At 35.9% G+C, this 15436-nt stretch overlaps 1 protein-coding gene across 2 annotated transcripts; it reads right to left on the reverse strand.

Moving 5' to 3' along the window:
* Nucleotides 1-567: 567 nt before the first annotated feature.
* On the reverse strand, nucleotides 568-10467 carry LOC104587015 (calreticulin-3-like). Of its 2 annotated transcripts, none has more exons than XM_010244439.3 (14): nucleotides 10308-10467; nucleotides 9747-9854; nucleotides 9175-9367; nucleotides 8102-8360; nucleotides 7724-7780; nucleotides 7575-7622; nucleotides 6386-6472; nucleotides 6238-6295; nucleotides 6076-6143; nucleotides 5326-5421; nucleotides 5183-5239; nucleotides 3408-3509; nucleotides 2151-2183; nucleotides 568-837 (listed from the first exon to the last, which is right to left on the reverse strand). In XM_010244439.3, the coding sequence occupies exons 1-14, from the start codon at nucleotides 10417-10419 to the stop codon at nucleotides 826-828; spliced, it is 1290 nt and encodes a 429-aa protein (XP_010242741.1). In that variant the 5' UTR covers nucleotides 10420-10467; the 3' UTR covers nucleotides 568-825. The 2 variants fall into 2 exon arrangements, with proteins under 2 accessions (XP_010242741.1, XP_088752562.1); XM_088896436.1 differs by lacking the exons at nucleotides 568-837; nucleotides 2151-2183 and adding exons at nucleotides 2670-2712; nucleotides 2797-2888.
* Nucleotides 10468-15436: the final 4969 nt, after the last annotated feature.

Genomic DNA, 15436 nt, shown 5'->3' on the forward strand with positions numbered 1-15436 from the left:
ATGAAACCAAGAATATCAAAAATAAAATAAATGATATCACCCAAAAAATTAATGCAATGGACCATGCTTAGGTTTTGGAACCTTGTAACATGCACAAATATCAACACCTTAAACCATGATTAGGGTTTGAGATAACATGGAATCAGTTACAAAGCTACATCAACCAGCAAAATTAAAAAGAAAATAAAGAAAGAATTAATTAATAATTAAGTTACTATTTTAAATATTAATAAGATTTGTACCAGCTTATCAACATATGCATGCAAAGTTTAATTTTAACCCTAAGGCTATGTTTGGTTTGAAAGAAAAAATAGGAAAAGGAATAGAAAGACATGAAAACCTATAAAGGTTTCCCTGCCTTTCTTTTTCCTACTATTTCCTTTGAAACCAAACACAGCCTAAGTATATCTCATAGTCCATATAAAAAATATTTTCTCATGCATTTATACTGTCTTATTGATTTGAAGTATTTTGAGCATCAAATTTAATGTTAGCTAATGTACGTTTCGGGATTTATTGTTCTCTATGCCATATCCACGTATCATATTCATATCTACGCATTCCAAAGGCACAAAATTACCTTTCCATTACTCTTTCCGATACCCTTACCTTGAACCTTTATCAGAGTGCTACAGGCATCAAAGCAAGATACATTTGGCATGACACAATTACAACAACATCCATACAACAATGTGTAGACTGGTACAACAAAAGGGTGTCAAATACTTCTCCAGGGGAAGAATCAGATGAAATGGCAGTCATTAAGCTTTAAGCCACTTTCTTTCCAAATGACAGAAACACAAACGAAAATTGTGGGAAGCGTCCTCACAGTTCATCCTGCAAGAGTCCGGAAGATAAACATCAGCATGGAAGCATGATCTAGTTACAAGTTAATTGAGAAAAAAAGGAGGGCCTGCACTACACTAGTTAGCATGAAACACCACTACCATCATCAATGTACCTCAACTCAAAAGGATAATTTAAATGGTGTGCAGTGCTGGTGCTGCACATCATCAAGTACTGTCTTAACTTGTATCAGAGTAACAATCAATATCACACGCAAGATTTAAAGTATTGGAAACGTAAGGTGTATCAAAAAGAAAATTTTACAAACCATTGGGATACGCTTTAGATATGTATGGAATGGATGAAAAATCAAGATATACATTAATATGCTAAAAAACTCAAATAAATCCTAAAAATATATTAATGATGATAGTTACAAGTTTTATATGATTGTAAATAAGTTATTTAAAAGTAAAAGAGAATGGGCATGGATTAGTGGTGAACCTCTAGTTGTTAAAGCCTAGTGGCTAAGGTTCGAATCTTGCTATTGCTATACTAACAAAACAAATTTAATGAGAAAGAAGGTTATTAATTAATGAAATTAATGAGAAGAGAATTCTAATTAAGCGTTAAAATTGAAATTGAAATTTAAAATTAAGCATTAATTACAAGAGTAATTAACTAATTAATGTGAGAGAAATTCCACTTAAATATAAGAGTAAATACAAAATTAATGAGGTAATTAGACCCTAAATATAATTTAATGAAATTAATGAGAGATAAGGGGACTTCTATCGGACTGTATAGGCGCTAAATTAATTTCTATACGTTCCGTGTATCGGACTTGTACCGGAATGATACGTATCGGCCAATACAGTCCAATACGTTGCAAAATTTTGAGCCTTACACCATATGGGTACAATACGTATAGGTTTTGAGGGTTAGCAATAAAGTAGATACTTAGAATCACGGCCTTTTTAATGGATACTTTAAAATGAAACAAAATATTTAGGAATGAAGCATATGGATATTTTAAAATGTTCATACATGGAAAAAAAACTTGGGAGGTTGCCCCATGATAAATCATACTTTGATATCATGAGAAAATCTCAAGCTGACAAGCTTGACATTGCGGGTTTGTATCCAGTCCAACACTCCTCTGATTCCAGATAGCCAGGACCAACATTGGGTAATGGCCCTTGTATACTTAACCTGTATCTCCCTCTTATTGTCAATTAAAGAAAAAGTGGAGTACTTTGCAAGCCAATTGACATGATAATGAATGAGGCAGCATAGCATGGCATAACCAAACTTAAAGTGGATGCAAGAAGAAAATGAAGGTTATCAGAAAGTTGCATGCTTACATGGTAATCATCCAAATCAACGCGGCGGTCACGCTGCAAAGAAATTGTTTAAAGTTAGAAAATGTATTCCAGAGCCTAATTTTGTAATACAATTCATAACTTCTTTTTTCGGGTGGGATGTCTACAAGCCCACATACTGAAAATGGAAATTATATCATAAACAGATCTACCCAAAAACAAATCCACAGTTCATATTATAGGGAAAACATCACCAGAAGTGATCATCGCTCTATAACTGGTCTCCAGTAACGGTCGGCAATACAGACATGCCCTCTTCTCTTTCATTTCTTTTTAATCAGTTTGGGGTGATGTCAAAAGTGATCATGGCTCAAAGAGTGTTCTCCAGTAACAGTCAGGACTACAGGAACACTCCTGGCATAATGTCATCAAGAAGATCTACAATGATACATACCCTCTTCTCTTTCATTCCTTTTTATTAAAGTTCTTCATGAAGGAATACTTATAATGCAGTGAAATAATATTGTCGTATTTACCTGACCATCATTTGGTTGGGTGGAGGCTGGAGAGCCTCCTTCAGCTGCAACTTTTATTATGAAGTTGACTGAAATAAAACAGGGATTTTACCAGTCGTGCTTGTACTGAAAATTCTTTTTTTAAGAAAATGCTTGTATTGAAATTCATCTACCTATTGTTAGCTTTATGGTTCTGTCTTGCTATCAGCAATGATGTTATCTTTGCATCCGCAACATGTATATTATATTTATCTCCAGTTTCTACCTTAACCAGTGTAAAACTAAATGTGTCACATTCACTGGAGAATTCTGAAAAGCAACAAACCTCTTGAAAAGGAGAGCATGTAATTTGAAACTGGTGAATGCGTAATCATATACCAAAAACAAAAAACATGGATGGATCAAACTTTACAACATTATAGATAAATAACTTTAGTAGTTATTAATTGACTGTTTTTAGTTTACCGAGTTGACCTTAATCAATTAAGACGCCAGCAAAATTCTGTTCGTGCTTTGTTTTCTCTTTACTTGGAAATAGAACATTTTTCTCTTTTAAATTCAGCAACTCCTATAGTTCTGGAATAACTGCTAAAACTGTTTTTGTAACAAAAGACCAACTACAGTACATGCAAGTCTATTTCAACTAGGTGAACATCAAATTATATGTCAGAAAACTAGAAAAGTAAAACATAACAAATATGAATACTGCAGTTCCTAAGGAAATATAAATGCATTGGATACTGATCATATATATATATATATTGGAGCATACGAGAAATCATACCCTTCTATATTTGTCCCTATAACGCTCTCTGTCCCGGTATCGTCGATCATGGTCTCTCTCTCTTCTCCTCCGCTCACCTTCCTCTCGTGCTTGTTGAGCTTCCTGTTGATACTTCATTATTAGGCAAGTGGTTTTTTGAGATTCAATGAACAACCAGATTGTGGAGGGAAAGGCTTGTAGCAAAATATGAAATGAGGAATGATGAATATGACCTAGGTGAATTCAGTCTTTCATTTGTGATGAACAGCCTATCACAAATGGAATTAAAAATGCTGCCCCCAATTCACCAAAGGAATCAGATATAAAATATGTTGGCCAGCCCACTAGAAACCAACGAAAGAAGAATTAAAGATAGTCTACAAGCTTTCTTTCCTAAGAAAATGGCAGCCTCACAAGTTGTGGCTGATTTTGCATTGAGAGGGATGCAAATCTTCTCGGCTCTTTGAGTTTTTTGAGCCCATTAGGTTTAAGGAATTCTCTTAAGAGCTGAGTTGCTTTTTCTTTTTTTTCTAAGTTGTGTGCAAGCCTTCCAACTGGCCTTCTTCAGGATGTGAGTCGTCTGCTAATAGAAGCAACACGGAAGGCCTGTTTGATTCATTGCCAAGTTCTTCCATGCCTTGCCATTTCTTTCTGGAAACAGAATTTGATTCTAACCAGAAATAGGAGGGAAGGAAACAGCTTGGAAGAAATGAAGAGTGTTGTTTGGTTCAATTAAACAAGAAACAAAAATTCTATAATAGAAAGAGGAATTTTGAAAAATGCATTTGATTCGACATTTGGCTAAAATATTTCTCATTGCCACTTTTTTGGATATTTCATGTTATTTAAATCCAAAACTACATTGGCGAGTCCCATTTGACATTGTTTTATAAAAGTTGAACATATATAAAAATTCTCTATAAAAGGATCGTGGGTCCCACAACAAATTTGAACATAACTGACGGGCCCTACATATGTGGGACATGTCACCACATTTCCTCCAAATTTGAACATATTTGAGAAATTTTTATAGGAAGGTTTGGTGGGTCCCACATGAGAATTTGAACAAAATTGGTGGGCCCCACATGGAGATAGAGGTCTATTATCTAATGTCTCTTTATTAGTGTGAATAGGTATTCACTGCCTTCAAAAAGAATAGGTATTCCCAAATATGAGGAATATGTAATCACATTTCTTCCAAGAACAAGCCAGCTATTGCACAAGTGCAACATGACTTTTGGGCATGGCACACTTGGGCAAGAAATGGACTTAAATTCCTGCCCATTTCTAGATAGAAATTGAACAGGTGTCAATACCAAACATCATCCATGTAAAATGGTCCCTCAGATATCTGATGAGGAGGGCAAAGGCCCAACAGCTCTATTTAACATGTTCAGGTGGATTTCACAATCTATTATTGTCTTAGTAAAGTCTATGGCAAATAGAGGGGTTTGAAAACAGATTCTAGAATGGGCGGCTCCAGCTCAGGGGTTTGGAAACAAGACTAAAGGTATCAGGTGTTATATGAGGTTTGCCAGTATACTAAACTATTTTCTTTTCATCTTATTTTTCTGTATCTATGATGCGGCTCCCTGCCATTAAAATTATCTAACAGCAGGATTGTCTTCTATTAGAATTCTCTAAAAGCTCTTTGGTTGTTACTATTTATGAAAAATGCTCAGGGGTTAGGAATGTATATTTAATTGTTAGGGTTGCACCCTACATAATGGAGCAAAATCTAGTTGAAATGCAAGCTGAAACTAAAGAACATATGAATAATTATAATAGTTGGTCACCTCTTCTTCTCGTGCTTTCCTCACTTTTTCTGCTTCCTCAAAGGCCTCTTTTTCAGTCTGTAATTTGAAACACAACAGAATTATGCACTTTAAACAACACTAAGATAAAATTTACTATTAGAGACTGAAAGGCAAGAGCTGACCTCCCTATTCCTTTCCCATATATCCTCAACAACTTGTTTGGCATACTCAGGGTCATCACAGATTAAAATGTTGTCAAAAACAGAACCAGCTTTCACCTGTACAAATGAATAATGAAATTGCTTTCATCATAAACAGACGAGTATTTCTCACTGCACAAGAGCAAACTGACAAATAAGGGTGGAATTAGCCTAAGTTAACTCAGGGTCATCACAGATTAAAATGTTGTCAAAAACAGAACCAGACTTCACCTGGACAAATGAATAATGAAATTGCTTTCATCATAAACAGACAAGTATTTCTCACTGCTCAGGAGCAAACTGACGAAAAAGGGTGGAATTAGCCTAAGTTAACTCAGGATCTAAGGCTATCTTTGGTTACAGTTCTGCCCCAAATAATCATTATGTGAAAAATGAGTTCTAGGCAAAAAGTGATTCTCTTTTGAAGTTTTTTTTTTGGCTTCAATGAATCAATTCTCATAATGAGTATTGAATCTAGAAAAGGAATTAGTTCTAACAATTTTTATAAATTCAAATTAAAAAAGTGAATCTTTGAATAAAAAATCATTAGAATTAATTCTCTAAAAGCATGCCAAACACATCCAAAGTATCCAGCCAATCATCTTATAAAGAGTAAGACAGCTTAGTAAATGTTTTACAAAATATGGCATCCTTCATTAACTGGCTGAGCTAAGGAAAGAGCTAAAAACTGTAATCCTGGTAGAGTACTTTATATGTGTTTATGTATCTTACTTGCCAAACTTCAATGCCCACATATTTGATTGGCTTCAACACATAAAGGTCAGGATCATCTTCAAACTCTGCAAAAATATGAGAATCCATTTGATACTTATTTCCAATCACTAGTCCAAATTTATTTTATATTTTCTAATCATATCAGCAAGAAAAGAATACCTGGGTTGTCAATCCATGGAATCTTCCACTTCCCTTTATAGTTGGGGTTCTTGATTTTCTGTTTTGTTATAAAATATAACACTAGTGAGAAACTGAAAGAAAAGCAACAATACTTTTCACATGTAAATTTTTGCTTCCACAGGCACACCTTGCGTTTCCATGGCCCTTTGTATGCTGGATTTGGTATTTTTGGCGGTTTCCATATGCCATCTTCTTCTTCATCCCAATTATCCGGCTAACAATTGGCACACAGCATGTTAGAAGATTAGTATCATTTTCTTTTAGATCATTATGTAAGGAACCTGAAAATATAATAATACACCATGCTTTGATACAAGCAAACATGATGTTAAATAAATAAAAGTTACTATATACATGGCGACTCCCCCCTAGAGAATTCTGTGTCAGACACTTGTTGACACATATCCAGTGTCCAGGCATATCGAATACATGACTGGTCACATCTTGACTTGTTTAGCATCATTTAATTCTAAAGAAACAAAAAGAAGAAAGAAGCAAAGAAAAGAACTAGTGGTTATACATGCACTCAATCAAGCTGTGTTTCTGCATTGTGCCTGTTGAATTAGAATTTTATTCAGCCACTGACCAATTTTTCAGAATTCAAAATGAAAACTCCATTCTAGGAATTTCCAGTTCTGTAAAAAACTGAAAAATTGAAGGTTTAAAAACCATGTTTTAAGAAATTCATTATTCCTCTAAAACAAACCAAATGGAAAAAATCCGATGCTTCATGAAGAGGGTGTCTAGCATCGTTATGTTTACCAGCTATTGTCTTTAAATAACTAGCTACATCAGGTTTTAGCATAAATGGACAAAAATCATCTTTAGCATAATTGCAGGTATATATTGCTGCAATGCTGCCTATGTTATGGCACATTGGAAAATGAAAGGAAACCACTTTTATGGGTTGTCATATTCTAGTTGAAATAATTTTTTAATAAAAAATATCGCACTTTAAATATCTAGGATTATGATATATCCTTACAAAACATGTTTAACAAAAAAAAAATATTGAAGAAATTTAGCTTGTACCATCTACTATGTTGCTGATTATGCTTAAATGCAACAGCACCATGGTGCCAAACACTATAAAAATTAGCACCTTCACTGCCTCCAATTTTAAGTTGACCAAGATCTAAGCATAACCTAACTATTTTCTTGTATATAGTTTGCACATAATTTGGAGACCCATTTAATTGAAGAATGAAATATTTGGCGGTCTTAACACTCCTAAATATACAAATTATCCGGCAATCAGATCAAAGTTAATATGACTTTTATTTGAAAACAATGTAGAATCAAAGAGAAGCAAATACTTCTTTAGCCTTCGGATCAGGAATTTCAGCTGGAATTGAGTCATATCCCTGCAGATTCAAGTAAAATTTGTAAGAAGAAGAATGCATGATTTAGATGTAATTTTCTTCAATGTTACTACAACAATTGCATAAAATAAGCTTTATGATACCTCTGGTTTAACATCATTAGGATCATCAATATACTCTCTATCATCCCAGTTGGCCGGCTGTTCACAAAACAAGTAGATACATAAAAGAATTAATTAAATATAGAACACTAAAATGCTGACTATCTACTAAAAACTCAAAATTATGACAGCTAAATAGCTATATAGCATATCCTACTATTTTATACCATCCATTAGAGTGATCTAAATTCTAACAATTTCAACATGTGCCCTTTCACAAAAATTGATCTTGAAGACTTGGAATTTAGAAATGCAATCCAATATTGGGTTATAGGTGATGGAACCAGTAGATAATTAAACATATTAACAATTAATTGATATTTGCTAGAAATTTTAGGCTCTACAAATCCAAGTTTGTACCTTTTTCGCATTAACGTCTTTAATTTTCCGAGGAGGAAGAATATCCCAATCTGTATACATGCTTCCAGATTCTCTTTCTCGATTGTCAACCAGGACGCTATAAGTTGCATCTGGTCTAAGAATAAATGTGTAAAAATGAGTTAATTTGTCAGTTTCACATTGTAGATCCTTCTTGATAGGATAGTTTTGGCCCTGGTAGGAAACTATAAGATGAAGTTTCTTTGTCTGTGAGCCACATATATCTGGTCCAAACATCAAACTGCAAAATCAAAAGCAAGGGATCAGCCTATAATTCACAAAGTCAAAATTACATCATTTGCCACGTAACATCAAATTCCTTAATGAAATACAAGAAGATACATTAACACTAGCAGTGTCAAAAGTATCCAAAAATGCAATTTCAAATTCAAGATTCGACATAATCAAATCAAACTCAGATAATTCAAATATCATAGTCAGTCAAATTTGGATAGAACCTAATTCAATTCAATAAATATCCATATTCGACTGGTTATATAATTCATATATACAATATATAAATATTTAGACATTTTAGGTAATTAATATATGATATTTAAATTATATAAAATTTTATATACTTTACATAAATAAAATATTTATACTAAATATTAATTACCTAAAATAAATAATCAGTTGAATTTGAATCGAATCAAATATTTGAATATTTAATCAAATCCCAGCTTGAATATTGAAATTTCTAATCAAATTCGAATTCGAATATTGCTTGATTCGGTCCAACTTAGATCTGTTTAGCACATTTGAGGGCTTGAATGACCAAGTACATCGTAATCAAGCTTCAAGGTGACAGTTAGATGAACATTCCATTCACTGGGAAATGGACATGTTTAAAGAACTATGTGCAACTGTACAAAACAATCATATAACATACAGAAAAAAAAAAAAAGAAATAATGAGACAGGAAGATAAAATGACATCTTTTTTAGGCAATGGATGTACATCTGTGCACATTGATTTGTCAAAGAGAATACCTCCAATCATTCTGGACAAAAGATTACATGGTAGAAAATAGAAGAAGGAACAAAATATTAGACCTGTATGGAGTGTCACCACCAAATTTCTTCTGATTGACATAACCAGAAAGAAGCTTAATGTAACCACCACCACATTCAATGTCCTGCTCCAACTTTATAGAATACTGGACCACCAGAGTTCTGTTCTTGTTGCTGAACTCTGGTATCTTTGCTGATATGGCAAAATGCTTGGCATCTGTTGCTGTCTGAATTCCTGCAAAATTTTGTTTCCCGGTAAAACATATCGTAAGTACACCCGAGATGCCCATAGTCATACGACATAGAGTGTGAACCATGGACTTCTATAGTCTGCCATTAATGAGATAACTTAATAGTCATTGACCAACACTCTAACTTGATAAATCACATTCTGGGTTTGGATGAACAATCAACAAATAGAACTGGCTTCACTTGATTGTCAATATGGGACCTAAATTTTGCTCATTTGATCAGTAGAAGCATCGAACTGTTATGAGTTCCCCATGCAAGAGGCCAACCATTATTGGACAATCTAGAATGAAGGTACCTAACTACTAATTAAAACCTCTAACACGACAGAAATGTATAGTTTAAGATGACGAGAGAAAGCATACCTTTATCATCTGGATCACCAGACCATTTCCCTGCTGTGTGCTTAAACGAACCGGCTTTTCCTTCGCTCCTCTTCCAGTCTGATTTAACCCAACGACTAGTCCAATCGTCTTTCCACCATAAGAAAAGTAATTGAAATCAGTATAGCTCGGAACAAATCGACCCAAAAAAAGGCCCAGGACACACCCACTGAAAATACCATGGCAACACAAAAGACCCAAGAAATCCAAGAAAAATGCAACCGACCACTGATTAAAAACAACTAAAGAACTCATAAAGTGAAAAGGAAATCCCGGTACAAAATAGCTAAATTCATCAGACAGATTACAGTGCAAAGTGTAGCCAAATTTGAAGAATGAGTGAGATGAAAGTACGTTTGATCAAAAGTAGCTCTCACAAAGAGAAAAAACCCAAATAGGAGACAAATTTACAAAGAAAAAGGTACAAAGCTTTTGTACAAGAACACAAATAAGAAACAAGCATGTACTAAAAAACTGGCAAAGAGAGAGAGAGAAAAAAGGAAAGGGGTTATGATCAAAAATAAAGAAAATGTTCGTCAATACCATCGAAACGCTCCTCAAAAATAATCTCCGAAGGTGCAAAACCGAGTAAAAATGAAACATGGAGTGTGAGGAATAAAACCAGAAGCTTGATAACTAGGGCTAGCTTCGCCATTTCCGGCAGCCCGATAAAAATGGTTACAGCAAACCAGCAGTTATTTATAGAAAAATAGAGTAATCAATCACCCACGATGATGATTTAATTTACGACAATACCACTCAAGGATGACTGACAGTCTGGACACGTTAGTCGTTAGTGTTGGGGATAGACCAGGTCGGGTCATACCCGAAAAACCCTTTGAATCGCCACTTGTGTATATAAAGTTGTAACTTGGGGCTCGGATTTTCGCAACAAAAGTTATGTCAAATTCATGAGAAGGTGTTTCATGATGAGTGGCAGGATTCCTATGCTTTTAGACTCTCTAGAACTTTTGTTTATTTTCAGAGTGGTTAATGAATGTGTTTATTATGTTGTGCTTAGACCTGTTCACCGACCGGGCTTCGAGCCTGATTTATACTGTATCGCATGGTTTTTAAAATCGGACCGGACCGGAAAAATTGGGAACCGGTTATATGACCGATTCCATTTTTTTTTTAAATTAGCTTTTTTCTTCAAAACAGTTGATTTTGGTCAGTAAATTGTTGAACCGGTCGATTAATCATTCAAACTGTCCAAACCTTTGAACGGTTTTTACTGTTTTTTAAATTTTTTTGTCAAAACAGGCTGGTCGTTCGGATCGAATAGTCAGACCTTTCTAACCGGTAACTGGACCGGACCCCTGATCGGTTCGATTTTTAAAACCATGCTGTTTTGGGCTTGGGTTTCAATTCAATTTTTGACAAAATTCAACCCGAACTCGACCCATAAATAGGTCTATTGGATCCCGTCTTTAAATGAATAAACTTGACCGAGATAGGATTTGCTGCAAGTAAAACGCATATGAACACACATGAATCCAGCCGCACAAAAAGGAACAGTTTCATGAACAAGTATGAATAAACTTGACCGAGATAGGTGCCTCACGTACAACCCATCCCCTTGTGCATTAGGAACATTTCTCGTTCTTGTCATGGGGAGATGTTCCCAATTGATGGGAGGGATGGGTTGTGGGGATCTATGGAGAAACCATCCTATCAAACAAGGGAGATGTTCTTATGTGTGGTGGTGCTGATCCGAAGATTGATGACTGCCTTTGGATTGAGCAGGCACACTCTCCCTTTGGCTAGGAGGATAGACATTCCTTCGAGGTGAATCGGGGAAGCGATTATTGCCCAATTTTGACGGTTCGACCAGCGGATTACCGTGGCCAAGGGCCGGTACCTTGATGTTCTCGTGTTGCCCCTGTTCCTCTGACACCCTAGTGGGGTGGTCGCCTTGAGAGGGACCTCCTTCTCGGGGGCAAACTTCTTCCATTCGTTGGGTGAGGCGGTCCAAGCGATCGAGGACGGTCTGAAATTGTTCGTAGGTAACCATGTTTAGATTGTTCCTGGCTCTCCTCACCATGACTTCCGAGTTTATAGGGGTTTTGGATATAGAGTGTTATTATTGTTTATCTTGGAGTGGGGGTCGTCTTAGCAACCACGTTCCCACAAATGGCGCCAATTGTTGTCGCGCGGGTTGACCGAGGGCAACAAGGTAAAATCACTCTTCAGATTCCGAGCACTAGCTGAAGACCTCGGGGCCTCAGAAGATGTTGACTGAAGTCGATGACAGCTAGCCGAGGCAAAGTACTCCTTCAAACGGACTATGGTAGCTGAGGACTGCTAGTCGAGGCGAGGTCCCTGGTGACCTGAGATACTGCAAGACAAGGAGTGTTAGAGACCTCGGGGTGGATACCCAAGGCGGAGACTCTGACGCTCAAGTTAGTACTAGGTGTGAAGCAAGGGAGAGTGCGAAAGTGCTCTTGGAGAGAGTCCTCGGATGAACCAAATCTCCCTGAATTAATGTTAGGTAGTCAATATAGGTGCGGGAAGTAAATGAGTGAATAATGTTGGAGTTACTCCGTTTCAACCCCTTTTAAGGGGCAGTTACCTCTTATTTATACTTGAGTGTGCTGGTGGTAGGTGAAGATGAATGCCTCGGATGAAAGCCGTACGAGGTCAGGCTACAAGCTCTGGTGGTACGTCAAATAGTTATGTGATTGGCTCTGTACGAAGGCAACAGGGCTTCCTCCTACTGTGGCTGACGTTAGTAGGCGTTAGCGGGCTGGGCCAAACTAACCCACATCAACTCTCTCATATGCAAAATTTGTGTATCAACAATATTGTTGCTTTAAACTTTTATATAGCAGCTTTTGGCTTTTGTAAGGTGGTAATTGATCCCTGTCCACAAAATTTGGAACAAGTTTCCCTACCCTTTCTTACCTAATCAAACATAGCTTTAGGCAATGTTTGGTTTGAAGGAAAAGGTAGGGAAATGAAGGAAAAGACAGGAAACCTATACAAGGTTTGTAAAGGTTTTCCTACCTTTCCCTTTCTTTCCCTACCTTTTTCCTTCAAACCAAACACTGCCTTAATGTATTTAGATCCATCAGGCAGATTATGGATCCTAGTCTTTACTATATATAATGCTGATAGTTATCCTGGCTTCATGTCCACACAAGCATGCAAAAAAATTAATCTATATGTTTAATTTCCTCTCTCCCCACTCTGTAGTTATTACATAAATGCATTTTGCACATGCCACTTGTGACCTAATTAGAGCCCATTTGGGAGGGCTGAGCTAAAGATTTGGATAAACTGGTTCAGCTGCCTTGGAACCTTTGGGCTATTCAAAGAGGGTGAAGCAAACAATCCTTCAAATAACAACTGATTTGAATTTTTCATATTTTTCACTATATATAGCTTATAAGCTGTTCATGAGGGGTACACCTTGAAAAGCCATAAACCGCTGTACTTCAGCCCTTTCATATCGAAGTTCGAACAATCTCTTGCAACCTTGCATTGGAAATATCTCCCCGATTCTTCATATGGATACCTAGTGTTTTCTAAATGCGAGAAAATTTATCATCAACCAATTTCTAATGCAAATATGGTCACACATTATTTGATCTGCGTTAAAATATTAAGCCATTGAAATTTTACCCTAATATGACTGATAAACTCAGCTGATTGAACAATCTGGACCATTGGATATATATGCTACTGTATGGATTTTACAATCCAAATAGTTGTATTCCTTTATTTCCCTTTTCTAATTTGTTCTCTAGACCTGTTTTTCTTTTTGGTAAAAGTTCTCAAGAATTCGGTACTTGTTAATGTGCTCATGCGTTTGATAGAAGTTCTTAAGAATTCGGGTCGGGTCCATATTACGATGATGTGAAACCGGCCCGAATTTAATGAAAAAAATAACACACTCCGGCAATCTAATTGAGGTGGCAGGTCTCCCATACACCAATCAAAAGTCGCCAGATCAACCACTGCTACGCTATTATATAGTGGCATTTTTGTGTATTTTCTCAAGCAGAGGAATATTATTGTCATCTTATTGGAAGACTTGGGTCTTGATGGTAGTCTCTTTGCATTGACTTTTCAAAGTCGCTTCCCAACGGGACGGGAATTCACATGCGACAAAATTCCTGCGAAAGAATGCGGTGCGAACCATCAATTATATCAATCCTTTTTATAGGCATGGTGTTTAATTATAACCATCAATTGTATCAATGCTTATAACTATAAAAAATCAACCAGAATGATAAAAAGTGGAAATTTCACAATCATTATAGATTTGACAAAGTTCTTTCTCGCATTATAGATTTTTTTTTCTTTTTTTTTTGTTTCATTTAGTGAGAATCGGGTGTTCGGTATTGATATATTGCATTTTGAAATGCACCACCATATGTTAAGGTGTTCTGTTGGCTTTTGGTGTGTCGTGGATGAGTATATATCTATGTTTTGCATGATATGTTTTATTTAATTTATCTTACATATTTTAATTCAATACTAGTCAGAATCCGTGTGATGTATAGGATTTTTTAATTGAATTGTAAATTAGAGTTAATGGATTTTTTAAAAAACCCTAGATATTTATAAATATTTTACCACAACTTTATCACAGCCATCATTTAACACTTTATCATACTTAGATTTTAATTTGGGAAATCTCGTAGGCCAAGATATTCATTTCTTAAATGCCCTTGATCATAACATTTATGGACCAATCAAACATCACCAAATGTTCAAAGAGAACAATACCTCTAGAAATCCCATTGTCAGCACTTGATTTCTTTGCTCAATTTGCCATCGAAACCTTAATTTACCCCGAACACCTGATCAGACCGTTTCGATCCTTTCGAAGTACCTAAAAATCCCCAAACACTGTCATCAAACCTCAGACCTCTTAAAATATCTACCCCTGAAATTTCAGCCCAAGATTCTCCTCCGTTTATTCTTTTACCAAACCAAGATTCCCTTTCAAACCCTCCCGTTAGCCTGAAGCACCCACAACGCAAATCTCCTTCATCCTAACACATTTGAATTAATTAGACCATATAATTGAACCCTATACACACTAAAAACATCTACCCATAAATTTTCAACCTAAAATTCCCCATTTGCCTCATTATTGAACAAATATTCCATTTCAGATGCTCTTGTTGACCCAAAGTTATGTGATTTTGGCCCTCCATTTACACCGAGGTTTTGTTTCAAAGCTTTGCATTGACTAGATCAAGTCCTTTATGAATCTGCCTGATCTTGGAATAATTGGGCCAATCTGACCCTACCAATAAACCCATAATGCTCAAAAAACACCACCTTGCCAAATTTTAACAAAAAAGTCCCTCATTCCCCCTATCGCACCAAGATTCCGTTCCAAAGCTTCGCATTACCTAGATCAAGTGCTTTTCAAATATGCCCGATCTCGGTATAATTGGGCCAATCTGACCCTACCAAACAACCAAAACTGCTAAAAAACACAACCCTGCCAAATTTCAACAAAAAATTCCCTTATTCCCCCCTCATCACACCAAGATTATGTTTCAAAGTTAATAAATTAACTGAATCACTACCCCTCTAGACCTACCTAATCTGAGCCTATTTAGGCCAATCACCACATTAATCGATTTAAAATGCCTAAAAGCCCCACCTTATAAAATATCAACAAAAAACACCCTTGTTTGCCTTCCATATAA

Source organism: Nelumbo nucifera, chromosome 1, assembly GCF_055504915.1.
Source record: "Nelumbo nucifera cultivar China Antique chromosome 1, China Antique-T2T, whole genome shotgun sequence".
Classification (NCBI taxonomy): Eukaryota; Viridiplantae; Streptophyta; class Magnoliopsida; order Proteales; family Nelumbonaceae; genus Nelumbo; species Nelumbo nucifera.